This window comes from Heptranchias perlo, chromosome 28 (assembly GCF_035084215.1).
Source record: "Heptranchias perlo isolate sHepPer1 chromosome 28, sHepPer1.hap1, whole genome shotgun sequence".
Taxonomy (NCBI): Eukaryota; Metazoa; Chordata; class Chondrichthyes; order Hexanchiformes; family Hexanchidae; genus Heptranchias; species Heptranchias perlo.
Window position 1 is genome coordinate 34,604,423 of NC_090352.1, and position 25,442 is coordinate 34,629,864.

The window sequence follows — 25,442 nt, forward strand, 5'->3', positions numbered from 1 at the left end:
GCTCCCAGTGAACCTTCAGTAAAATTTGTTGTAAAGAAATTGTCAAAGCTGTGCCAAAGCAGAAAACATTTGGCAGCTGTTTTCTTTGGTTTAGACAAAGTAACTACACCCTACACATGGAAACGGTTAGTGATGGAAAAAAAACCTACAACTTATTCCATCCTGCTCCAATTGCTAGAAACACTTTAAAGTATGAAAGTATTCTTTCTATCAAAACAGTGCGTAGAAGGGTCCTACTCTGCTCTTAATTAATTTCAGTTGTTTTGGCACAGTTTGGGGAATTCTTGTGCGTCTGCCTTTAACCTATGGGATTTATTTAGCCTACGGGGTCACCTCATGTTGTGCAACAGCTGTGATTTAAAAAAAAAACCAAGATAATTTGGGAAGAGGAGCTTTTTGAGTTCAGTTGCAAGCCAGAGGGAGTGGAACACTTTCTGCTTTTTGGATTTAAAAAGACGTTTCTCCAAAATTAGACTTCTTTTCTTTGCAGCCTAGGAAAAAGGGAGCTGTTGACTGATCGGCGAGTGCTTGAAGAAAGTAAAATGGTGTTTTCTTGGTTTTGCTTTCTGCTGTGTGCCCTGCGTTTCTTCAGCACAGCAGTTGCTGCTGCTAGCCTAGATATCGGGCATGTGGCACCGATAGAAAGCAACACTCTGACCAGAGAGCTCAACGTCCCCGAGCTAGAAGAGTATGATTATGCTGAATTTGAAGACTACGAAGATGAAGAAGACAACTATGGCTTTCAGGAGGACATGTTCGCAAACAAGAAACAATTTGCAACTCCCAAGAACTCAGATTCCATACGTAAAAAATTCAGGGGCAAATCTCGGGTCCAGCGCTTGTCCTTGGTCAACACCGATTTTGCGTTCAATTTCTACAGGAGCTTGTTGAAGTCGCAGTCAAGTTCCAAGAACATAGTCTTCTCTCCGTTCGGGCTCTCCACCATGATGGCCATGGTAACGGTGGGGGCTGGTAACAGGACCCAGGAGCAGATCTCCCGAGCTCTCGGCTTTGACCACTTTGTCAACACCAAGCCAGGCTATGGCAGCGAGGTCCTGCACGAAGTCTTCCACAAACTCATCCACAGGCTCTTCAAGCACGATTTTGGATACACGCTCAAAGATTTCTCCGGCGTCTACGTCAAGGAAGGGTTGAAGATCAGGAAAACCTTTAAGGAGTGGTTAAAACATTACTATGGGGCGCACGCACAGTCTGTGGACTTCTCTGATCCCCAAACCATCACCAGGTTCAACCAGCTCATTTCAAAGGTCACAAAGGGGAAACTTCAGGATGTGGTGGAGGACATTGACCCCCAGACGGTGATGCTCATCTACCAGGCACTTCACTTCAAAGGTCAGTGTTTCACGATACATCATCACTCTAACTATTCATTAAGACACATATATACAGTTATATATTTTTTAAAAGGCAGTAACATTTTCATGTAGCAAGATTGCTGGATTCATAATAAATATGTTAAAAATGTCACACTCTACATAGTGTAAGTATCATGATGGTATATTAGTGCTCCAACATGCTGTACCCCATGGCAGTACATGACACCGTGCTTGAAATGAATCACGTGCCAAGCAGAAGCCAGACATTTTACCCATAGGGAAAAGGAAGGGGCATTGTACCAAAATTAAAATAGGAATTATCTCAGGCTATGCAGTATAATGGCAGAAGACTGGAAGCAGGCCAGTACCTGCCTGCATACTTTGGCAGGTATGCATGGGTAGTACAAGGAGATCTAAATGGGGTGGGTGGTCATCACAAACACCGCCTACTTCCACCTCCGTAATATCAACCATCTGCTGCTGAAACCCTCATCCATGCTTTTGTTACCACCAGTCTCGACTATTCCAATGCTCTCCTGGCCAGCTTCCTATCCTCCACCCTCCATAAACTTGAGCTCATCCAAAACTCCACTGCACATACCCTAACCTGCACCAAATCCCGCTCACCCATCACCCCTGTGTTCGCTGACCTACTGGCTGCTGGTCCATGAATGCCCCAAATTTAAAATTCTCATCCTCATGTTCAAATCCCTTCATGGCCTCACCCCCTCCCTATTTCTGTAACCTCCTCCAGCTCTCCAACCCTTCGAGAACTCTGCGTTCCTCCAACTCTGATGTCCTATGGATCCCCAACTCCCTTTGCCCAATCAATAGCGGCCGTGCCTTCAGCCAACTAGGCCCGAAGCTCTGGAATTCCCTCCCTAAACCTCTCCGGATCTCTCTCCTCCTTCAAGAAGCTCCGTAAAACCTACCTCTTTAACCAAGCTTTTAGTCAACCTTCCCCATATCTCCTTTGGCTCGGTGTCAATTATTTTGTTTAATGAAGCTCCTGTGAAGTGCCTTGAGATGTTTTACTACGTTAAAGGTGCTACATAAATGCAAGTTGTTGTTGCTGTTGTGGTAATGTCTACTAAGAAATGCAGAAGTGTGGTTCACAATGTCTCTACCTCCCTGTGGGGAGTGCCTGGCATCCAACTGGAATGGCACTGGTCTCCGTGGTTCAGTTACACATTGCCTTCGCCAACAGAGGCATCAGAGGAACTGGCTTAACTTAGTCTAAACAACAAGCGCAGATTCTGACACTCGACCTTACTTCATTCTGGCTGTGAGACACACCGTCTACAATTTGCGTTACTGGGCCACTTACAGACGCAGTGTGATGTTAACCAGAGAGGCAAACAAATAGGAGGAATTAAAACTAAGTACTATTTCCAGGATCATGGACATGGGAGCAGAGAACAAGGAAGCGGCACATCAAACGTATCTGTTTATAGTGTAACCTGAGAAACGTGTAAAATTCTAATCTTATATTAATACTAGACAGGGCCCAAACTCCACAGATGTGACTGCAGCATATTTATGTACTGTCTGTGATAAACTCTAGGTGGGTGGCAAAATGTGCAACTTTGAAACTATTTTTATTTTTTATCTCTAATTTCATCCCCTCCTGTCCCAAAGGCGTTGACTCTTGCTGGGGTACAGTTCAGTATCAGCAGTTCTGGTACCTTAGTTAGGTGTCAGCCGTGGCTCAGTGGTAGCACTCTCGAGTCAAAAGGTTCAAGTCCCATTCCAGATACTTAAGTGCAAAATCTGGGCTGACACTCCAGTGCTGTACACCGCGGTACCCAATCGTGTTCTCTCACCTGCAACCACATACATCCACTTTCCATAAGGAAGAGCAATTAATAGCAGGAATCCTGATTCATTCTTTTCTCTTTCCTTCCCTAGTCCAAGAGCACGAAGGCTAATTGTGATGCCCCAGCTGAAACCAGCTAATTCACCATCGGCCAGGGATCAAACCTGGGGCCTTCTGGTCTGCATGGCTCAGTACTGCCTCAGATGGTGCCCTGATGAGTAGGCCCATGGAAGAGCTTAGTTTCTTTAAAAATTAAATATTGTTGATTTTCTCTATGATGTTAAAAATCACAATGTTTGTATATGCAGTATTAATACCAAGAATTGATGTGTAACCACTCGAAATACACACAAAAAATAATTAAAGGGTATTGCTCAACTCTTCTAAAGAGGGCCTCATAGGGCGCCCTTTGCCAGATCAGACTATTCGACTTCACACATAGAGGGCTGTAGTTTCTTAGACTCCAATGCCTTGAAGATGCGCTGTGCGAATATTAGCTTCCACATACACAACACATTCGTATGCAGTGCCATTGTTTGCTGTTTTAACAGAGACTTCACCTCTGTTACAATAGCAGACAGAGGGATTGCACGGGATCACCTTAAGCATTGATATTCCCGCAGCGTAATTTCAAGGCATGAATGTTTTAAAGCAAGAGTAGATTTAAGAGTAACAAGATGGGAGGCAGGAAGCTGCCTGCAGTGTCCAGCAACGGTGAATTTTGCTGCAATCTTGGATGGCTGATTTCTTTAAAACATGTGTCTCAGTACTGTTTTAATTGGATGCATACCGGCAATGTTCTCAGTTTGCCTGCTTCTCCAAGGAAACCTTTTCACAGCGTTTGCAGAACTCTCAGAATCGTAGAATCTTACAGCACAGAAGGAGGCCATTCGGCCCATCGTGCCTGTGCCGGCTCTTTGTAAGAGCTATTCAATTAGTCCCACTCCCCCTGCTCTTTCCCCAGAGCCCTGCAAATTTTTCCTTTTCAAGTATTTATCCCATTCCCTTTTGAAAGTTACTATTGAATCTGCTTCCACCACCTTCCACTTCAGGCAGTGCATTCCAAATCATGATTACTCACTGCCTAAAAAATATTCTCCTCATTTCCACCCCTGGCTTTTGTGCCAATTATTTTAAATTGGTGTCCTCTGGTTACTGACCCTCCTGCCAGTGGAAACAATTTCTCCTTATTTATTCTATCAAAACCCCTCATCATTTTGAACACCTCTATTAAATCTTCCCTTAACCTAAGGAGAATAATCCCAGCTTCTCTAGTTTCTCCACATAACTGAAGTCCCTCATCCCTCTTGTAATTCTGGAAAATCTCCTCTGCACCCTCTCCAAGGCCGACTGACTGTTGTTAGCAACTTTCAAAACAAGACCCCACCCATGCTGGCCGTCGCATTAACATTTGCAGAAAAGATTCCTGCACATTAATCATGCTGATTGCAATAAGAAACGTATGTGTCCAGAACCACAGAATATTTCCGAAACAATTTCTTTAAAAAATATTTTTAGCCTGATTCCTTGATGGTTCGGTGGGCAGACTGAGACATGCGGACCAATAAGGCCCCAGATTCGATGTCCGGTCTGCACTGAATTAGCCGATCTTAGTGAGACAACGATTGGCTGCTTAATATCCCCGGGCTATGGAGGCAAAAATGATCAGCTCGATGCTTGCTATTTAGTGACGCCCACTAGAAAGTTCCTGGAGATCAGGCAAGGACAGGATCAGGCTACTGGGGAGCTGTTAGTGCCTGAGTGATTGTAGGAGCTGCCAGCTTTCAGGAGAGGAGCGGAAAAAATGTAGAGAAAATTAGAATCATACAGCACAGAAGGAGGCCATTCAGCCCATCGTGCCTGTGCCGGCTTTTTGAAGGAGCTATCCAAATAGTCCCGCTCCCCTTGCTCTTTCCCCATAACCCTGCAAATTTTTCCTTTTTACTTTAAACATTTACTTTTAAAAAAAGCTTTGCGTTTTCATGCAATCAAGAACTATGGTGCTTATGGTGCAAATATTGTGGGGTTTTTTGGTATCACAAAATAGTTCAAAAATGCTTATGGGCAATGAGATTGTGAGGTCAACTCTAGCCATTTCTTTTGAACAATATACGCACAGGGAGATGTCTCTACTATCACTTGGATCATTGCAGCAACTAATGTGATCATTTTCCACAGCGTTATCATCCTCACCACTGTCATCAATCCTAGCTCTCAGTGCAATGGCACAAGACTTTGTTATTACTCTGCAAATCCATTCTGTTTGCAGGCTCGTGGGAGCATAAATTTATTAAAAGCAAGACTGCCATGCTCCATTTCCACACCGGCAAGGCAGCGGTGGTGAAGGTGCCAATGATGTACGTCAGAGCGACCCTGCTAGCCACCACAGACCATGTCCACGAGTGCGACGTCATCAGCCTGCCGTACAGTGCCAACGCCAGCATGCTGGTCGTAGTTCCCTATAAAACCTCTGGCCTGAGGCACATTGAAAGAGAACTCAGCTGGGAAATGGTTGACAACTGGCTCCAGGACATGACAAACAGGTAGTGTGGCAGCGTTAAGGGTGGATTCGAAGTGCACTTTCTTAAATTATCTCATCAATTGTTTGTTCCTGAAATGACCTAGTTAATGACTGGATATTTGTGTATATGTGAGTCTGTGCGTTTATCTGCAAGTGTATACTTTCCAGAGACTTTTTTTCCCCCCCTGGGAGGGTGGTGAATTTTGAACTCATAAACGGAGGGGTGTCAATGCCAGGGAACGGAATATATTTCACTTTTCGCATCCATTGTGCACTTAAACCGAGGCCCCGTCTGCCCTCTCAGGTAAACATAAAAGATCCCATGGCACTATTTCGAAGAAGAGTAGGGGAGTTCTCCCCACTGTACTGGCCAATATTCATCCCTCAACCAATGTCACTAAAAAAAACAGATCACATTGCTGTTTGTGGGACCTTACTGTGCACAAATTGGCTGTCGTGTTTCCTACATTACAACAGTGACTACATTTCAAAAAGTACTTCATTGGATATAAAGTGCTTTGGGATGTCCTGAGGTTGTGAAAGGCGCTATGTAAATGCAAATTAGTTCTTTCTTTCTTTGCCAGATTAGCCACACCATAGGCTGGATGTAGGTTGAAGCTCCCTTTACCGTGCCCCACTGATGTACTTTATGCTCAACCTCACATCCCCGTCCCCTTCCCCCCATTTCTGTTTCTCTCACCAGCCATCCTCATGATCTCTATGAGAAAAACTGACAGTCATGATTAGTTTTAAATCACAGCCTCCTAAGAACTGGCCAAATTCATGCTCTCAGACGACCTACAGCTCTCAACGAGTGACTTGCCTTTCATCTGTCCCAGCTTGATTTGAACCCAATTCCCAGCGGTGTAAAGATTTACGTTTACGCCAGCTACAAGATTGAAAACCCTAAACCTGTTGCTGCCAACACTTTTCTGGTTATCGGCAGCAGTAAAATCCAGCCCAATATACCTCACTCCTAACCTTTAAAGGGCAGTTCGAACTGTGTTGCTGTCAGCTTTCCAATCGCCACACTTATTATCCTCACAATCTCTCAATGATACTGGAAGTTTGGTACTGTGCACGTATAGTTTATAATTAGATTGTCTCACCCAGAGACATAAGGACAGAGATGATAGAGGGATGGGGAAACTAAGCTATTAAGCGGTTCTGATAATCAAGTTAAAGCAATGGTTTGGGAAGTTTATGGGGACCTAATTGCAGAGCAGGAGTAGAGGAAGACAAAGACAATGCCCATGATTGGGAACATGAGATACATAGGTTAAATTTTGCAACCATTCTTAGTCACTGGTCATAAAATCTAGCCCTTAGTAATTGGTACTTTTTCCCTTCCCCAAACCTCCCCTCTCCTCTGTCGATGGAATTATCCCTCTCTAGTTATCAGATCCTGTCTATCTCTATGGTGAGCTCTATACTGTACCTGAACCAAACCTTTTATTCATTGTATTTATATGGGGTTTAAGCAAAGCACATTATACAATAACACCACAGCTTATTTCAGCAGAGGTCACTGCAGTTGCCCCCAGCGTCCCTGGACTAGGGAGGTGGGAGAGGAATCCCCCTCCTTTTCAGTACTCAGTGAGTGAGCAAATAGTACAGACTTGTGCGGATGTGGGGTGAGTGCAGGATTGGTTTCTGCTTTGATGACCCTCATGGTCAAATAGTTTGTCAGCACTCACTTATATATGGGCAAGTCTGGGCAACCTTCTTTACACAGAGAGTTATGAGGCTGTGGAATTCACTTCCAGGGTTAGTGATTGAGGCAGATGCTATGTCAACATTCAATTCTAGATTGGATAGGTGGATGAAGCAACATAGGAACAGGAAGTAGCCGTTCAGCCCCTCGAGCCTGTTCCGCCATTCAATTAGATCATCGCTGATAAAGCTTAATAGCCTTGCCTAACAAAAATCTATCAAACTCAGTTTTGAAATTTTCAATTGACCCCCAGCCTCAACAGCTTTTTGGGGGAAGAGAGTTCCAGATTTCCACTACCCTTTGTGTGAAGAGGTGCTTTCTGACAACAATCCTGAAAGGCCTAGCTCTAATTTTAAGGTTATGCCCCCTTGTCCTGGACTCTCCCACCAGAGCAAATAGTTTCTCTCTATCTACCCTATCAAATTCTTTACAAAGCATTACAAATTACATAGAATTTACAGCACAGGAACAGGCCATTTGGCCCAAAAGGTCCATGCCAATATTTATGCTCCATGTGAGCCTCCTCCCACCCTTTTTCATCTAACCCTATCAGCATATCCCTCTATTCCCTTCTCCCTCATGTGTATCTAGCTTCCCCTTAAATGCATCTATGCTAGTTGCTTCAACTACTCCTTGTGGGAGTGAGTTCCACAATCTAACCACTCTCTGGGTGAAGAAGTTTCTCCTGAATTAACCTATAGGATTTGTTAGTGATTATCTTATATTTATGGCTCCGAGTTCTGGTCTCCCCTGCAAGTGGAAACATCTTCTCTATGTCTACCCTATCAAACCCTTTTATAATCTTAAAGACCTCTATCAGATCACCCCCTCAATCTTCTCTTTTCTAGAGAAAACAGCCTCAGCCTATTCAATCTTTCCTGATAGGTATAACATCTCATTTCTGATATCATCCTAGTAATCCTTTTTTGCCCCTCCTCCTGTGCCTCTATATCCGTTTTATAATGTGGAGACCAGAACTAACATACGAACATAAGAATTAAGAGCAAGAGTGAGCCATTCAGCCCCTCGAGCCTGCTCTGTTCGCAGTCCTGCAAGTGTGGTCCAAACAAGGTTCTGTACAAGTTTAGCATAGCTTCTCTGCTTTAATCATCTTAAACACCTCAATTAGATTACCCCTTAATCTTCTATATTCAAAGCAATACAAGCCTAGTCTATGCAACCTGTCCTCAAAACTTACTCCTTTTAGCCCTGGTACCATTCTGGTGAATCTGTGCTGCAACCCATTCAAGGCCAATATATCCTTCCTGAGGTGCGGTGTCCAAGACTGAATGCAGTACTCCAAATGGGGTCTAACTGGAGCTTCATGCAGCTGTAACATAATTTCCACCCGTTTATATTCCAGCCCTCTTGAGATAAAGGCCAACATTCCATTAGCCTTTTTAATTATTTTTTGTACCTGTCAACTAGCTTTTAGTGATTTCTGCACTTGGACCCCTAAATCTCTCTGCTCATCCACAGCTCCTAGCTTCTCACCATTTAGAAAATACTCTGATCTATCTTTCTTAGGTCCAAAGTGGATGACCTCACACTTTCCCACATTGAACTCCATCTGCCACAGTTTTGCCCACTTACTGAATCTATCAATGTCCCTTTAGAACACAAGAACATAAGAAATAGGAGCAGGAGTAGGCCAATCGGCCCCTAGAGCCTGCTCTGCCATTCAATAAGATCATGGCTGATCTGATCAGATCAACTTTCTGCTCCCAACTACACTATTTACTGTGCTACCAAACTTAGTGTCATCAGCAAACTTAGATATACGGCTCTCTATTCCTTCATCCAAGTCATTTATAAATATAGTGAAAAGTAGTGGCCCCAATATAAGGGTAAGGGGCTGAAGGAATATGGGGACAGAGTGGGTAAATGTGATTAGAACTTTTTGCTCACAAGGTGGGTAAACGCAAAAGTGGAATGGTTGGGCCAAATGTCCTGTTTCTGTGTTGTCACTTCGATCAATTTCTATGAGGCACCATCTTCAGGAGAGGTGGTAAAAAAATTGGAGGCAGTGACAAAAAAAAGAGCAAAAGAATTTCACATAACCTGGCTGCTCATATGCAAGGAAGTTTGTAGCAGGTCCCTAGGGGGGAATAAATAAAAAATTTATAATTTTAACATTTAAATTTCGAGTAGTCAATTGAAATTTAAAACCCAATTAACATTTACAGCCGACTTTAAAATGGTACAGATACTAATGTAGGACTCCACCTAATAGGCCAACATCAAGCTGCTAGGAGCAGGTATTTTATTAAACATTTTTTTAAAAAAGGATGTGCAACAGAGAGAGATAATTCATCTTATGGTTACATGAAATTCCATTCTTTACTTCAGTTCCCTAAACGATTAAAAAAAACACTTCAGCTGTTAAAATCTGTCTTGTGTTTGGCCCAATAGGCCTTCCTGTGTTTCTTTACAAGATCTCTCCTCCCTCAAGGCAGCAACCGATGTGGAAGTATAAAGAATGAACTTGCATTTATATAGTGCTTTTCTTGACCTCAGGATGTCCCAAAGTGCTTCATGGTCAGTGAATTACTTATGAAGTGTAGTCACTGTTCTTATGTAGGCAAACATGAGGTCCTATCAATGGCAAATGAAATGACTGGATGATTGAGATTTGTGGTTTGAAGAGGGATAAATGATGACCTCGACAATGGAAGAACTCCTCACAGACAGGACCTCAGTTTAATGTCTCATCTGTAAGATGGCACTTCAACCAATGCAGCACTTCCTCAGTACTGCACTGAAGTGTTAGACTAGATAATGCGCTTTATATCAGGAGTGGGACTTGATCTTCTGACTCAGAGGTGAAAGTACTATTACTGAGCCAAGCTGACACTTAATTCTATTGGAAGCAGCAGCCCTCTGATACCTCACTCAAGTGACTATTCTTTACCGGTGAGACAAGATAATGAACGAAACATAATGTAATTGAAGCTGGGACCTCCCTTTTCTGTATGGCTCAATACCCTACCATGCAGTGCAGTTACACATTGGGCCATTGGGGAGCCTCAGATGTTACCTTTTTTTTGCATTTTATGGTTTTCTGCCCCTTAAGTAAGCGGGTTTCTTTGGGTCTTAAGTGTCTCCAACATAAAATGTATAGCAATGGAAGTTCAGAACGAAGTCAACCATCCTGTGGCAGATCTGGTAATCTGATACCTGTACCAGACAGGTCCACAGTACTCCAAAACACTGCTAATTGACCAGCCAGCCTGGCTCACCAATGGACCCTGGAGGGGTAGACATGTCACTGGGGGATGGGATTCTTCCCATTCAGCTCCAGATATCTTTCAAGCCAATTCCCTAACTGGTGAGGTCAATAGACAGCAGGAAACTTACCAGCACTCAGTCGTGGTTTTAGCTTGTAAAACTCCAGAGGTATCCCTGCGCACACTTGGGATTCTCTGCATTTAAGCTCTTTGGACTCAGATAGGCGGGGTGTGTCTCAATGGGAAGAGAGTGTACATTCCAAACAGAAATTTTACAAGTGTAGATTTCTCAGTAGCTTGATTTGTAGATTCTTAAACATGGTAATGATTTTCCATGTGTGTCAGACGGGCAGCTGACCAAAAAATAAATTCCCCTTGTCAAATGCATTCTTCAACGGAGAGAATAATTGGAGGTCTGTTTCTTTAGGTTCCACTAATCCAAGTCTTTAGTCAGATACTGAGCATGTGCCAAGAGCGGTCATAGGATGACAAAGCCTCTGGTTGTGCTTTCTTTCCGGTGTAGAAGTGTCCAGCTCTCTTAAGACAGCATAGCTGAGAATGGAGATTCAACATTTGTGGAATCACAGATGTGAAACGATGTCCTAACCGTCTGTGAGGCCCAAGATTTTACTGTTTTCAGTATTTTGCTTGAAAAGTAATCCAGTGCTGCTATTAAAATATTTATCCAACGGAAGGTGACCTAATGGTGCAACACATTAGAATGCAGAATGCATACCCCTATATGTTAAGTTACACATCTTGCAGATTCGGGTCTGCTGTAGATACCTTCTTGGATTCAGTGGCATTATCATTCCCATAACTGGTCCATGCATCTTACTTTTATAGCAGTTCACTCATCCTTCCCTATATCTACTTGTATGATCGATAGCGTAAACCAGGGATGTAACAATAGCATCCCCTCGTGATCAGGACTGGTTGTGATACAACTTGGTTTTGCATAATATAACAAATACACTACACTTTCCTCCCATCACTGGGTCGTCATACTTAATTTAGAATCACTTCCCTGCATTTTCCAGTCTATCTATGCCTGCCTTTTGCTGCCTGACTGATTGTGCAGCATTCAGTAACAAAAACCTCTCTCTCACTTCCTTTTTATCTCTCTCCACAGAGATTAAGGGGTTTTCCAGCACAGTGAATATGAAGTGTTTTTTATGATAATCTGGATGAGCCTCTGGAGAAAATAACCTCCAATTAGCATATTAATCACCTTTTGTCTAGGAGCCTTATTTCCAAACTTGAGAATACACTTTTGCTTCCATATTTTCAAATCCTTTCTGTGGAAAAATGGTCAGAACATCCTGAAATGTGACAAAATCTCATTGAATTAATCAATGAGATAAGGGCATGCTACACAGTGAAATAAGTAAAAATCAATGGATAATTTTTTCTGAGCGCTCCTTGGTATAATCACAGGCCTGGGAGTAGGTTCCCCAGTTTTCCTTTCGGCCTGGGAACAGTATATAGGTCAAAGCAGTCCTTTCTCAGTCGGCATGTTATTAATCAAATTTAACTTTAAGTCAGATAGAGTGACCCACAAATTTCCAGTATATCATTGCTTTTGACACCTTAATATCAAATGTAAGGAATCTAACAACACCAGGTTATAGTCCAACAATTTTATTTTAAAATCACAAGCTTTCGGAGATTATTCCCTTCGTCACCTGACGAAGGGGATAATCTCCGAAAGCTTGTGATTTTAAAATAAAATTGTTGGACTATAACCTGGTGTTGTAAGATTCCTTACATTTGTCCACCCCAGTCCATCACCGGCATCTCCACATCATGGCTAATATCAAATAGCTTTGCTGTCCTCAATCGATCAGCTACAAGGGCACTGATATTAGTCTGAAAGCTTGCATGTATTAACATACCAACTGCATGAGGGAATTGCTAAAGCTATTAACATACAAGTACAGACAATATACAGCACTGTTAACCTAAATGGTCTGGAAATATTACGCCTCCGCTTTAGTGTCTTGTTTCCCTAGGTACAAGAGAAAGAATTATTTTGAAAAAATACAGTGAAGACACTTCTTGAACTCTCCATATTCTGGCCTGTCTTACGTTGCATACGAAAGAGACACAATACCGAAAATTTACATCACGGAGCTCTGCTTTCATATGACTGAGCAACATAGGAACAGGAGTAGGCCATTCAGCCCCTTGAGCCTGTTCCACTATTCAATTAGATCATGGCTGATCTGTTTTTTAACTCCATCTACCTGCCTTGGTTCCATAACCCTTAATACCCCTGCCTAACAAAAATCTATCAATCTTAATTTTGAAATTTTCAATTGACCCCCCAGCTTTTTGGGGGAGAGAGTTCCAGATTTCTACTACCCATTGTGTGAAGAAATGCTTTCTGAGATCACCCCAGAACGGCCTAGCTCTAATTTTAAGGTTATGCCCCCTTTGTTCTGGACTCTCCCACCAGAGGAAATAGATTCTCTCTATCTACCCTAGCAAAACCTTTAATCATCTTAATCACCTCAATTAGATCACTCTTTAATCTTCTATATTTAAGGGAATACAAGCCTAGTCTATGCAACCTGTCCTCATAATTTAATCCTTTTAGCCCTGGTATCATTCTGGTGAATCTGTACTGCACCCACTCCGAGGCCAATATATCCTTCCTGAGGTGCGGTGTCCAGAACCGAATGCAGTACTCCAGATGGGGTCTCACCAGAGGTCTGTACAGCTGTAACATAACTTCCACCCGTCTGTATTCCAGCCCTCTTGAGATAAAGGCCAACATTCCATTAGCCTTTTTAATTACTTTTGTACCTGTCCACTAGCTTTTGGTGATTTCTGTGCGTGGACCCCTAAATCTCTCTGCTTGTCCACAGTTACTCTGTAACCAACTAACAACATCTGGAAATGTTAAACATGTCATAATTGCTTCTCAATAAGGAGTCACAGGAGACTGACAGATTGTCCAGTGACGAGTTTGCCTACATAACAGTCACAACATGTTAAAGTAATTCTTGACGTGAAGCATTTGAGATATTTCAGAGATGTGGTAAGGTGCTGTGTAAATGCAAGTCTTTCTTTTCTTTTAGTTTATTGATGATAATGCAAGTGAGAACCAGGCAGATTATAGAAAGTTCAGAGGGGAAGTGAAAAAGGAAGTAGAGGGGCAAAGAGAGCGTATGAGAATAAACTGGCGGCCAACATAAAAGGGAATCCAAAAGTCTTCTACAGGCATGTAAACAGTAAACGGGTAATAAGAGAAGGGGTGGGGTTGATTAGGGACCATAAAGGAGATCTACTCATGGAGGCAGAGGGGATGGCCGAGGTACTAAATGAGTACTTTGCATCTGTCTTTACCAAGGAAGAAGATGCTGCCAGAGTCTCAGTAAAGGAAGATATAGTTGAGATACTTGATGGGCTAAAAATTGATAAAGAAGGTAATAGAAAGGCTAGCTGTACTTAAAGTAGATAAGTCACCTGTCCGGATGGGTTGCATCCTAGGTTGCTGGGGGAAGAAAAGGTGGAAATTGTGGAGGTACTGGCCATGATCTTCGAAACATCTGTAGATACGGAGGTGGTGCCAGAGGACGGGAGAATTGCAAATGTTACACCCTTGTTCAAAAAAGGGTGTAAGGATAAACCTAGCAACTATAGGCCAGTCAGTTTAACCTCAGTGGTGGGGAAATCTTTAGAAACGATAACACGGGACAGAATTAACAGTCACTTGGACGAGTGTGGATTGATTAGAGAAAGCCAGCACGGATTTGTTAAAGGCAATTTGTGTTTAACTAACCTGATAGAGTTTTTTGATGAGGTAACAGAGGGTAGACGAGGGCAATGCAGTTGATGTGGTGTATATGGACTTTCAAAAGGCGTTTGATAAAGTGCCGCATGGTAGGCTTGTCATCAAAGATTGCGGCCCATGGAATAAAGGGGGCAGTAGCAACATGGGTACAGAATTGGCTAAGTTTCAGGAAACAGAGAGTAGTGGTGAATGGTTGTTTTTCGGACTGGAGGGAGGTGTGCAGTGGTGTTCCCCAGGGGTCGGTGCTGGGACCACTGCTTTTCTTGATATGTATTAATATAGAAACACAGAAAATAGGAGCAGGAGTAGGCCATTCGGCCCTTCGAGCCTGCTCCGCCATTCAATATGATCAAAGCTGATCCTTTATCTCAATACCATATTCCCGCTCTCTCCCCATACCCCTTGACGACTTGGACTTAGGTGTACAGGGCATAATTTCAAAATTTGCAGATGACACAAAACTTAGAAGGGTAGTAAACAGTGAGGTGGATAGTGATAGATTTCAAGTGGATATAAACAGGCTGGTGGCATGGGCGGACAAGTAGCAAATGAAATTTAACGCAGAAAAATGCAAAGTGATACATTTCGGTAGGAAGAAGGAGGAGAGGCAATATAAACTAAAGGGTACAATTCTAAAATGGGTACAGGAACAGAGAGATCTGGGGGTATATGTGCACAAATCGTTGAAGGTGGCAGGGCAGATTGAGAAAGTGGTTTAAAAAGCATACAGGATCCTGGGCTTTATAAATAGAGGCATAGAGTACAAAAGTATGGCAGTCATGATGAACCTTTATAAAACACTGGTTCAGCCACAACTGGAGTACTGTGTCCAGTTCTGGGCACCGCACTTTAGGAAAGATGTGAAGGCCTTAGAGAGGGTACAGAAGAGATTTACTAGAATGATTCCAGGGATAAGGGACTTTAGTTATGTGGATAGACTGGAGAAGCTGGGGTTGTTCTCATTGGAACAGAAAAGTTTGAGAGGAGATTTGATTGAGGTATTCAAAATCATGAAGGGTCTAGACAGAGTAGATAGAGAGAAACTGTTCCCATTGGCAGAAGGGCCAAGAACCAGAGGACATAGATCTAAAGTGATTGGCAAAAGAACCAAAGGTGACATGAGGAAAAGCTTTTTTACACAGCGAGTGGTTAAGATCTGGAATGCACTGCCCGAGGGGGTGGTGGAGGCAGATTCAATCATAGCCTTCAAAAGGGAACTGGATAAGTACTTGAAAGTAAAAAATTTGCAGAGCTACAGGGATAGGGCGGGGGAGTGGGACTAGCTGGATTGCTCTTGCATAGAGCCAGCGCAGACTCGATGGGCCGAATGGCCTCCTTCCGTGCTGTAACCTTTCTATGATTCTGTGATTCTATTCATAACTGAATTCTGCTGCCTGGTTCATGAAATCTTTTCATACAACATCAAAGGCTGGATTACTCACCAACTAGACTGTCAGGAAACTGAAATGTAGCCACCATCTCATCAAACTTTTCTAAACTTAGAAAAAGGGAATATAAAACAAAGCAGCATTAAAAGTCTGAAAATAGTGTTGTTGAGCTCCCTGGTTTTTAATTTAGTGCCCTGTGTATAAGGCTCAGGAATTATTTATTAGACACGCCTGACTTTCAGTCCAAATTGGGTAACAAAAGGTCTACAAAGTTAAAGAGCAGTTTATTTGATTGGTGCCCCTACCACTACATTCACTATGCACCCCCTCCATCACTGGTGCACTGTGTGATCTACAGGATGCACCACAGCAACTCATCAAGGTTACTTTGACAGCACCTTCCTCCCGTGACCTCTACAAACCAAGAAAGACAAGGGTAGCAATGTCGTGGAAACTTCATTGGCAGAGGTCAATCACCTCCAAGACCCCCTCCAAGTCACAGACCGTCATCACTTAGACATAGATCACTGTTCCTTCATCATTGCTGGGTCAACATCTTGGAATTCCCCAACACCATGGTGGGAGCACCATTACCACAAGGACCACAGTGATTCTAGGAGAAGGCTGGCTCACCACCACCTTCTTAGGCCAACTAGGGATAGGCAGTAAATGCGGCCTTGCCAGCGACGCCCACATCCCAAGAACATTTTTTTTTAAAAGATGCTTTTGAATAAGTGGCTCAACTGAATAAATTGTACGGGATCCTGTGCCCACTGCTAATGTCCCTGGTTTCAACATACAATAAAATGAGACATTAACACAATGCATTTCTGATCCATGGCTTTTTACTAACTCTTATCATTAGGTCTTCCTGTGCCACTTGCTCTTTCCTGGCTGAGAAACCAGTTAGTTAACTTTCTCTCAGACCTCTGCCAATGCCTCTGTGACAAGTCATTAGATACGGCATTATATACTATATATATTGATTTTTTTTTTTAAAAAGATAGGGAACCTAGGTAAAGGCTCAATAATGTAGGACACGATGAAGGTTGAAAAGAAAATGAGATAAATCAGGAAGTAATGGTTTAGGTGATGCCGTGCTTGAGTTTTAAAACGCTATAGGTTATAGAGGAAGAGAACCCTGAGGTACATAAGGAGTTTCACAGTTTTGAAATTCTGGGAAAGGATTTGTTAAGAGTGTTTCGATTCTGGGGCTGTGCTGAGTTAGCTGATTTCAGGCATTAGAAGTGCTACATTTGGCCTCAGTCCTCCTGGGTTAGGAAGCGGGGAAAAATTGAGCCCGGGTTCTGGCTTTTGATTGCTATCCAGCAACCCATCCTGGTAAATGTAAATGTCTGGTGGGGACAGGATTAGGCATGGATGATATATAGCCTGCCTGCCTCATTCATTGTCAAGACTCAGACATAAATAACAGCCTCTTTTGCAATGGCTCGGGAGAGACCTGGTGCTTATGGGGTTTTATCCCCAGTAAGGAGTCAGTGCCTTCAGATTTGGGGGAGGAGGCAGAGAACATTGGCAATGGAGAACAGAGAACAATGGGGGAACCAAAATAAGTTATTTAAAAAAACAAGATGGTGCAATGAGCGAGGGTCCAGGAACAAATGAAAACTTTATGGCATATCTTTTTCTTTAAATGAAATATTTTACCCTAAAGCATAAATTCTAGTTCAGTGTTTGATGTCTGAATGATTTATATCTGCTATTTCACAGGACAAGGGAGGTCTACATTCCAAAGTTCACTCTACATGGCAACTATGACTTAATTGAAATGTTTGAAGACCTGGGTGTGATGGATCTCTTCCACAATGAAGCAGATTTGTCTGGTATTTGTGAACAGGGAAATCTGCGCGTTAGTTCTGTGAGTATTTCAGTTGTGCTTTCACCAAATGTTCCCCCAATACAATCACTGCCATGTAAATTCCACCAAGTAGAGGAGGTGATTTGTCAATTCAGGAATCCTACTGATAGTCATGCCTCATAATCTCCTGGGGCTAGCAAAGTAGTTCATCACCAGGGCTTCATCTCATTGAGGGGTGAGCTTCCCCTGCGATGAGGGGGGAAGGTTTTTAAGTGTAAGATATTTGTGCTGAAAAGCTCTTTCAGAGAGCCAGCACAGGCACAATGGGCCGAATGGCCTCCTTCTGTGCTGTATCATTCTGTGATGAGGAAGATGAACCCTGGTTAATTTTTCTCCTCCCTAGCCCAGGGATTCTACCACTGTCCCAGCTGAGATCAGCTAATTCAGCAGAGCTAATTCAGAAACCTGGGACCTTCCTGATCCACAAAGGTCAGATCCTCACTGGTCAAATGTATGTACCAACTGAGCTCTTCAGTGAGCTGAGAATGCAGGTCTAATCCTTGCTGACTCTACACTCACCCACATGATTTATTCATCATAATTTTTCCTTTTTATCCACAGCTGAAGCAGCATGTTGCACTGAAGGTGGATGAAGAAGGAAGTGAAGCTGCTGCGATCTCTCTTTCTGGGTTCATACCCCTTTCTTCACAGGCCAAATTTATGGCTGATCATCCATTCCTGTTCCTCATCTTTGAGCATCACACCCAGTCGCTACTTTTCATGGGGCGAGTGATGAACCCTTTAAACTAATCAAGAGAAGGCAATAAACATGGTTATGCAAATTCTAGCAGAGGTAAAGGCACACTATGTTAAATACAGAGCCCAGAGAATCCCCAAACTAACCACCACACAACTTAATTGTTCACTTTTCATTGCTCTGCTAAATGTTATTCTTAATGTCCATGTTACATTCACAACAGATTGCACTGTCTAGGTAGCTGCATTGCTGAAGCTTATTATTTTCTAAACCTTCAAGGAGGTACCCGGCCCCTTTTACACCAGAATGGTTGAGATGGGAAACTCAGAATGGAGGGAAACCAAACCTGTATCCCAGCACTGCTGCACAGCACAATGCTGGTGCTTAATCATACCGCCCTGTGCCCCTAAAAACACTACGTGTATATGCATTTGAACGTTTCCAAATATAATTCAAACATTTTTTTCCACTTTACAGAGTAAGGTATGGACACCAAAATTAGTGGCCAATTCGCCTGCCTGTTTCGGTCGGTAGGCCCCTTTTAATATGCAAGTCGAGATCCTATGATGTACACAGGACCCCGAATGCCACTTTAGGCTAGAACTGGTCCGAGCCCTCGCCAAGCTCCCTCCAACCAGTTTCACTGGCGATAGAGCCAAAGAGGCCCCACAGAGGCAAACTTAAATTACTTTTGTGGGGCCAGAGGGAGCAATAGTGCCCCTCCAGGCCCCACAGAAATAAACTGGGCTGCTGCCTCCCCAGCCTCCCCACCTCGTGTCCCCCCTTCTCCGGGATTTACCTTTGCTGCCTTTCGGACAGCCTCTGAGCCGCCCAATATTGCACCGACCTGAATCTGATGAGCTGCATTGGGATGCCCGTTTGGCGTCCACAGCGTGTCAGTTCTATTTAAGAGGCCTGGGCCTTAAAATGGCTCCGGCCTGTTCGCTGCTGGAATGGGCGGACTGTAGGCGCGCTCCGCCACCCAAAACCTAAAATCGACCCCTCTACGTGCTCAAACACTGTGAAAATCAAATCTAAATTATTTTTAATCTATGCTGGGGCATATATAAAATAATTACTGAATGCTGAAAGACGAGCAATGATCTGCCTTTCATATTAGTAGGTCCATCCAAAAAACGATAAAATTACTACAAAATCCACTGCGTAGATGTTGCACTTTGATACAGGCTTTAGACCCAAAGTGAGAAAGCTGCAACTCATTCAACGGGTTCCTGTGTTGCCAAACAGCATGAAACTCACAGGTGGAACAACTGCATATTTTAATGGAAATGAAAATTCCGCCTTTAATGTAGCAAAAAAGTCGTAAGGCATTTTGCAGAGGGGCTGACTGGACACGTAGCAGGTGTTGGAAAAGTTAGCTTGTGAAATTTGACTGATGACACTAAATAGGGAAAACAGTAAAGATAACGGATGCAACTGAAGATTTGCAAAAGGATATAGATTGGTTATGCATTTGGGCACACTAAACACAAATGACTTGGGTTACAAGAGGCTTAGAAAAGGACATGGAGGTAATAGTCACTGTGTCTAGACAATGTGGGGTTATAATTTAAAAAGCTAATACAATGCTAAGATACATGGTCAGAACAGCAGAATGCAAGTTTATAGAAGCTGCACTAATTTAACAAAGCACTGATCAGACTCCACTTATAGTACAGTGTTCAGTTCTTGTCACTATGTCCCACAAAAAATACATGTCTAGGAAAGGGTGAGCAGAAGAGCAACAAGACCGATCTCAAGTGTAAGGCTGCATTTACACTCCAACTGTAGCATTGGTGCGAAATGGTTTCGGTTTGGACCAACAATAAGAAATCCGGAGTCAGAGCCCATCCTGACTCCCTCCAGGAGTTCGGCTTCACTTCGGAGTCAGAATGAGCCAGACTCCATATTTACATTCCAAATTTAGTGTTGGTGTGAAGCAAGACTACTCTGCAGCAACGCAGCAGCTAAATGTATCCCAAAGGGGATGAGCTGGGAGAGAAGATTAGAGAAGCTTAAGTTTTGCTGTCTGGAAAGTAGGGGGTTAGGAAAGGATTTAAGCGTATAAAATCTAAAATGATATGCATAAAGTAAACACAGATTATTACTTCAAAGTAAACTGGGAGAATAGGACCAGAGGACAAAAATAGAAATTAATGAAAAGTAAGTGTAAAAGATATTAGAAAGGATTTTTTTTATTTTTGTGGCAGCCGTGGCCCTGTGGTAGCATTCTTGCTTCTGAGTCAGAAGGTCATGAGTTTGACACCCACTCCAGAGGCTTCAGCATATAATCCAGGCTGACACTCCAGTGCAGTACAGAGGAAGTGCTGCACTGTTGGAGGTGCTGTCTTTTGGATGAGATCCCATCTACCATCTCAGGTGGATGCAAAAGATCCCGCGGCACTTTTCGGAGAAGAGCAGGGAGTTCTCCCTGGTGTTCTGGCCTCAACCGACATCACAAACAAATTATCTGGTCATTTATCTTATTGCCGTGCGTAACTTGGCTGTGTTTCCTCATATTACAACAGTGACTATACTTCAAAACTACTTCATTGGCTGTGAAGTGCTTTGGGACATTGAGGTCGTACAAGTTGCTATATAAATGCAAATTCTTTCTTACTACTCAAAAAGTGATAACTGTTTGGAATGATTTGTCAGACAGCATAGTAAAGGTAAATTGAGATTGTTCAAGTTAGACACTATGATGAGATAATTAGGATACTAGAGTAATGAGTTTTGATGGACTGAATGTCCTCGTCTCACCCTTGACTTTTCTTACGTTTTTATTATGGCCATTTAGTTAAAAACACTGCCTGCTGTAATGCTAAGCCATAGAGATCAGAAGCTCCCAGGTTCGATTCCTGGGTCTGTGACTAGTTAACTGACCTCAACCAGGGCAGCAATTAGGGTGCTACAATTGGCCTCTCCTTGGCTAGGGAGGGGGGAAAATAAAGAACCAGGGCTCCTGCATCTGATTGCTATCCAGTGACTCCTGCTGAAGAGTCTGCGTGTGGAAAGGATCGAGATTGGCTGTGATGCCCTCCGTGACTGAATAGCCTGCTGAAGGTCACTGCGTAGACTCAGGTGAAGAATGGCCACTTGGGTGGGGTACTGAACAGCTACCAGCAGTCATGCAACCTCGTCCCTGCAAGTTAAGACTCGTATTTTATCATTATCTGGGCAAATCTTTAGAGCAGTTAAGTAACAGTTAAACTTGAAAATAAGTTTGTTTTGGACAGGGTATGTGACATATTGAAGTATATTCGTTCTATATTGTACTCCTTACAAAAAGTTGTTGATATTTTTAATTAGTGGACTTTCTATGCCTCATTAGTAGAAATGCAATCATTTCAAATCTTCTTCAGCAACATTTGATCAACTTATCAAAATGGGTATGGTCGTGTAGTGGTTGGGGTACTAGACTAGCAAGCCAGAGGTCATCAATGCAGATCCCACAAAGGCAGGTGGTGAAATTCAATAAATCTGGTGATTTGTGGGCTAGCATCAGGAAAATAACCATGAAAGCCGTCAAAGTGCCAAAAAACCCAACCGGTTCACTAATATCCTTCAGGGAAGGGAACCTGCCACCCCTACATGGCCTGGCCTTTACAAGTCTCCAATCCCACACTCTGTGGTTGACTCCTAATGCCCTTTGAAATGGCCTAGCGAGCCATTCAGCAGTTCAAACCAATTGCCCATCACCACCTTCTCAGGGCAGCCAGGGATGTGGCCTTGTCTGCATCTCCCACATCGCTGATAATCATCTGAACTTCGCAGATATTTCTGTTACACCTTTTTTTTTAAAAAGTACCTTTCTAGAGGAGATTGGCATCACCAGTCCGTGCTCTGCAGCTGTAATATAAAATGTTTCCAGAGAACCGTGGCTTGAAAAAAACACATTGATTTGTATGGTCCAAAAATATACAAAATTTTAGTTTTAAAAAAATATATACTACAGCATAGGAGAATAAATTTCAAGGACATTGGCCAGCTTATCTGTCCAAGTTGGTGTCTGAGATACATCCAGTTCCCTGTTATTTTTTGGACAAGGACCACAATGGCTCAGTTTACTTCCTTGTTCATGCAACCGGTTAAGGTTGATGCTGTGTTTGTATTGTTTGTTAGATACTTATCTTGAACTTACTTTCATGTATGTTTTGTGTAAGTTTTAAATAAAAAAGAATGTTACAGCTGACAATGATGATTTAAGATGTCTGCCTTCCCAGAATTCATTGTTCAAAGAGGCACTGCAAGCCTTGGTCCCTCCTTCTGAAGACTCTGCGATAAGGATCAATGCTTCTATTTAAATTAAATCAATTGAGTCAGTTTCTTTGTCAACTTACATTTAATCTGATCAATAAATATGATAAAGAGAAAAGCTAGCCTGTTTACACGTAGATGATGTTTTGAGTCAACAGATTATCATATTTTGACAATAAACCTCAAACTCTGACTAATTCTGGTACTTCTAGACATATGGTGCATGTAAAAGATGTTGGGGGAAAAATTGGATAAGGGTCCGTTCTGGGTAATGGTGTGCTACCACCCTGCGCCCAACGGACCCTACGCAGGCAGCACGTGAACTTTGTACTGCCTGCTACTTACCCTGAAATCTCTGTGCAGCAAGCGCAGCCCTCGTTGCTGAGAGGCTGCACGGAGAATGAGGAAGTTGGAAATGGGGCGTGAACAGCGCACGTCATCAGATGCCTGCACTACTTAAAGGTGCAGGCACATTTCCAATGGCAGATACACAGCCAAAGAGGAGAAGGGAGAATGGCATCACGAGTAGCTGCACCAGCAAGAGAGCGGGCACCAAGATTCTCCAATGATGCTCTGGTGGAAGGTGTGGACCAGAGGAGGGCAGCCATGTACCTGCAGGGTGGCCGGAGACAGTCTAGACTACAGCTGCATAGGCATTGGCAGGCCATGGCACAGGAGGTGAATGCGAGGAGCATTGCACCATGCACATGGGTGCAGTGCCGCAAGAAATTTAATGATTTGACATGATTGGTCAAGGTGAGTGAATGCAAGTGTCAGGTGGTACATCCTACCAACTACACTAACACTCCATGCATGACACCTCCCGTCACCCACCCACCCACCAACAAACACTGCCATCCATACGCAATGCTGCATCTCACCCGCACATAATACCACACTTACAGGCCACACAACCACCACTCAAGTCACACAAACTGGCAGCTATTCAACCATGACAGGCACATCACCCGCACACTTTGCAGGACACTCACTGACACACTGTCCTCTGCCAGCAGCCTTTCACCACCCTTGCTCCAGCCACTGGGGAAGCACCTCATAGCAGCACTAGGATAGGTAAAGGCACACGGACAACAGGCACTAAGGGAATGCACAAGGGTGAATAGTTCTGTTATGTTTGTATATTTTCATTTATTCATCCATAAATGAGAGTTTGATTTTGCATTTGGTGGTGGTTTTTATTCATGCAATGAGCTGAGAGGGACACCAATGTGTGATCTGATGGAGGGCGATTTGATTGTCTTGTGCGAGGGGAAAGGTGGGGAATGTAGGATTGTTGGTGAGTTGGGGGATGTAGTTCCAATTATTGATAGCGGGCACGGATCAGGCGAGCACACACAGCCCTTGCAGACAAGGCGTGTTGTTCCTGCAGCAACATTGCGTCTTCCTCCACCTCCTCTTCCGGCTCCACCCCCTCCTCCTGCTCCTCCTCCACCGCTGGCTCAGGATCTTCTGCAAAGGCTGGTCCCTCATGATGGCGAGGTTGTGCAGCATGCAGCACAGCACCACAAATCTGGCCACCCGCTCAGGGGAATACTGCAGGGCTCCTCCAGACCGGTCTAGGCAGCGGAAGCGTTGTTTGAGGAGGCTTATGGTGTGCTCCACGATGGCTCTCGTTATAGGCCTGCTGTGCACGTGTGCGTGGATTCCTGAGCGGTGTCATGAGCCACGTCATGAGGAGATAGCCCTTGTCGCCCAGTAGCCAGCCTTTGACTTGCCGAGTCGGATGAAAGATAGCTGGCACGTTGGACTGCCGCATGACGAAGGCGTCATGACTGTTCCCAAGGTAGCGGGCATTGACCTCCAAGATGCGATGCGTGTGGTCGCACACCAACTGCACGTTGAGGGAGTGGAAGCCCTTTCAGTTGACGAAGACATGATGGTCCAAAGCACCCTGCATCATGGGGAAGCCACCATTGCGTGCTCGCTCGTTCTGATTGTCTCTGTCGCGAGGGAAGGTGATGAACCTGTTCCTCATGTAGTACAGTGCATCTGTGACCTCCCTTATGCAGCAGTGCACTGCATACTGCGAGATGTTGCACATGTCGTCAGCAGAGGCCTGAAATGCTCCTGAGCCATAGAAATTCAGTGCCACGGTGACCTTCACAGCCACAGGCAATACTGTCCTCGCCCTGGATGAGGCTGCAGTTGTGGCCGCACCAGTTGACAGATCTCAGTGACTGCTTCCTTGGTGAACCTCAGGCGTTGGATGCAATCCTCCTCGGTCATGTTGAGGTAAGAGAATTGATCCCTGAAGGCCCTCATTGGATAGGGCCTCCTGCTCAGAGCCCTGCGCCTCCTGGTCGCTTGACCTGCTGGACGAGGCCTCTCTGCATGCTCCCAGTCATGCTCAATGCCCAACCGGAGTCCTAGCAGACCGCCCATGGTTGGACCTATAAGGCAATACCTGCCAAAGCACTCTCAAAAGTAGTGTAGGAACTCTCAATAAGAATAGGGAGCTTTAAAAAACACTTCCTACTTCTCCAGCAGCCAGAAGCAATAATCCAGCAACTAACCTGCAACACCTGCATGGCCCTTTAAATAGCGCTGGTGGAGGGTCCTTCAGGAACTGTAAGAAACGTTTAGATGGTCGGGGATAAGACTGTGCGTTGAGTTGAGCGTTAAGGTCCACAATTGTGTGTATCACTTTAAATCAGCGTTGCACACTGATTGCAGCCATTTTCTCCTTACTTTACATGCTTCCAGCGTTCGGGATTAGCGCATGCGCTAACTCCTATACCAAGATGTCGTCCGGCGCACGTCACACAGGAAACATGCGTGCGCAT

At 43.8% G+C, this 25,442-nt stretch overlaps 1 protein-coding gene across 1 annotated transcript; it reads left to right on the top strand.

Annotated features, from left to right (window-relative positions):
- The first annotated feature begins 205 nt into the window (after positions 1-205).
- Positions 206-22,756, top strand: LOC137345043 (heparin cofactor 2-like). Its single transcript, XM_068008457.1, has 4 exons — positions 206-1,353; positions 5,423-5,696; positions 17,534-17,681; positions 18,243-22,756. The coding sequence occupies exons 1-4, from the start codon at positions 543-545 to the stop codon at positions 18,429-18,431; spliced, it is 1,422 nt and encodes a 473-aa protein (XP_067864558.1). The 5' UTR covers positions 206-542; the 3' UTR covers positions 18,432-22,756.
- The last annotated feature ends 2,686 nt before the right edge of the window (positions 22,757-25,442 follow it).

What these genes read in the sequence shown, in the direction of transcription:
- LOC137345043 (XM_068008457.1), top strand. Translation starts at nt 543, where the DNA reads ATGGTGTTTTCTTGGTTTTGCTTTCTGCTGTGTGCCCTGCGTTTCTTC. An exon ending in CCAGGCACTTCACTTCAAAG is followed by an intron (nt 1,354 to 5,422) that starts GTCAGTGTTTCA and finishes TTCTGTTTGCAG; the next exon opens with GCTCGTGGGAGCATAAATTT. An exon ending in CTCCAGGACATGACAAACAG is followed by an intron (nt 5,697 to 17,533) that starts GTAGTGTGGCAG and finishes GCTATTTCACAG; the next exon opens with GACAAGGGAGGTCTACATTC.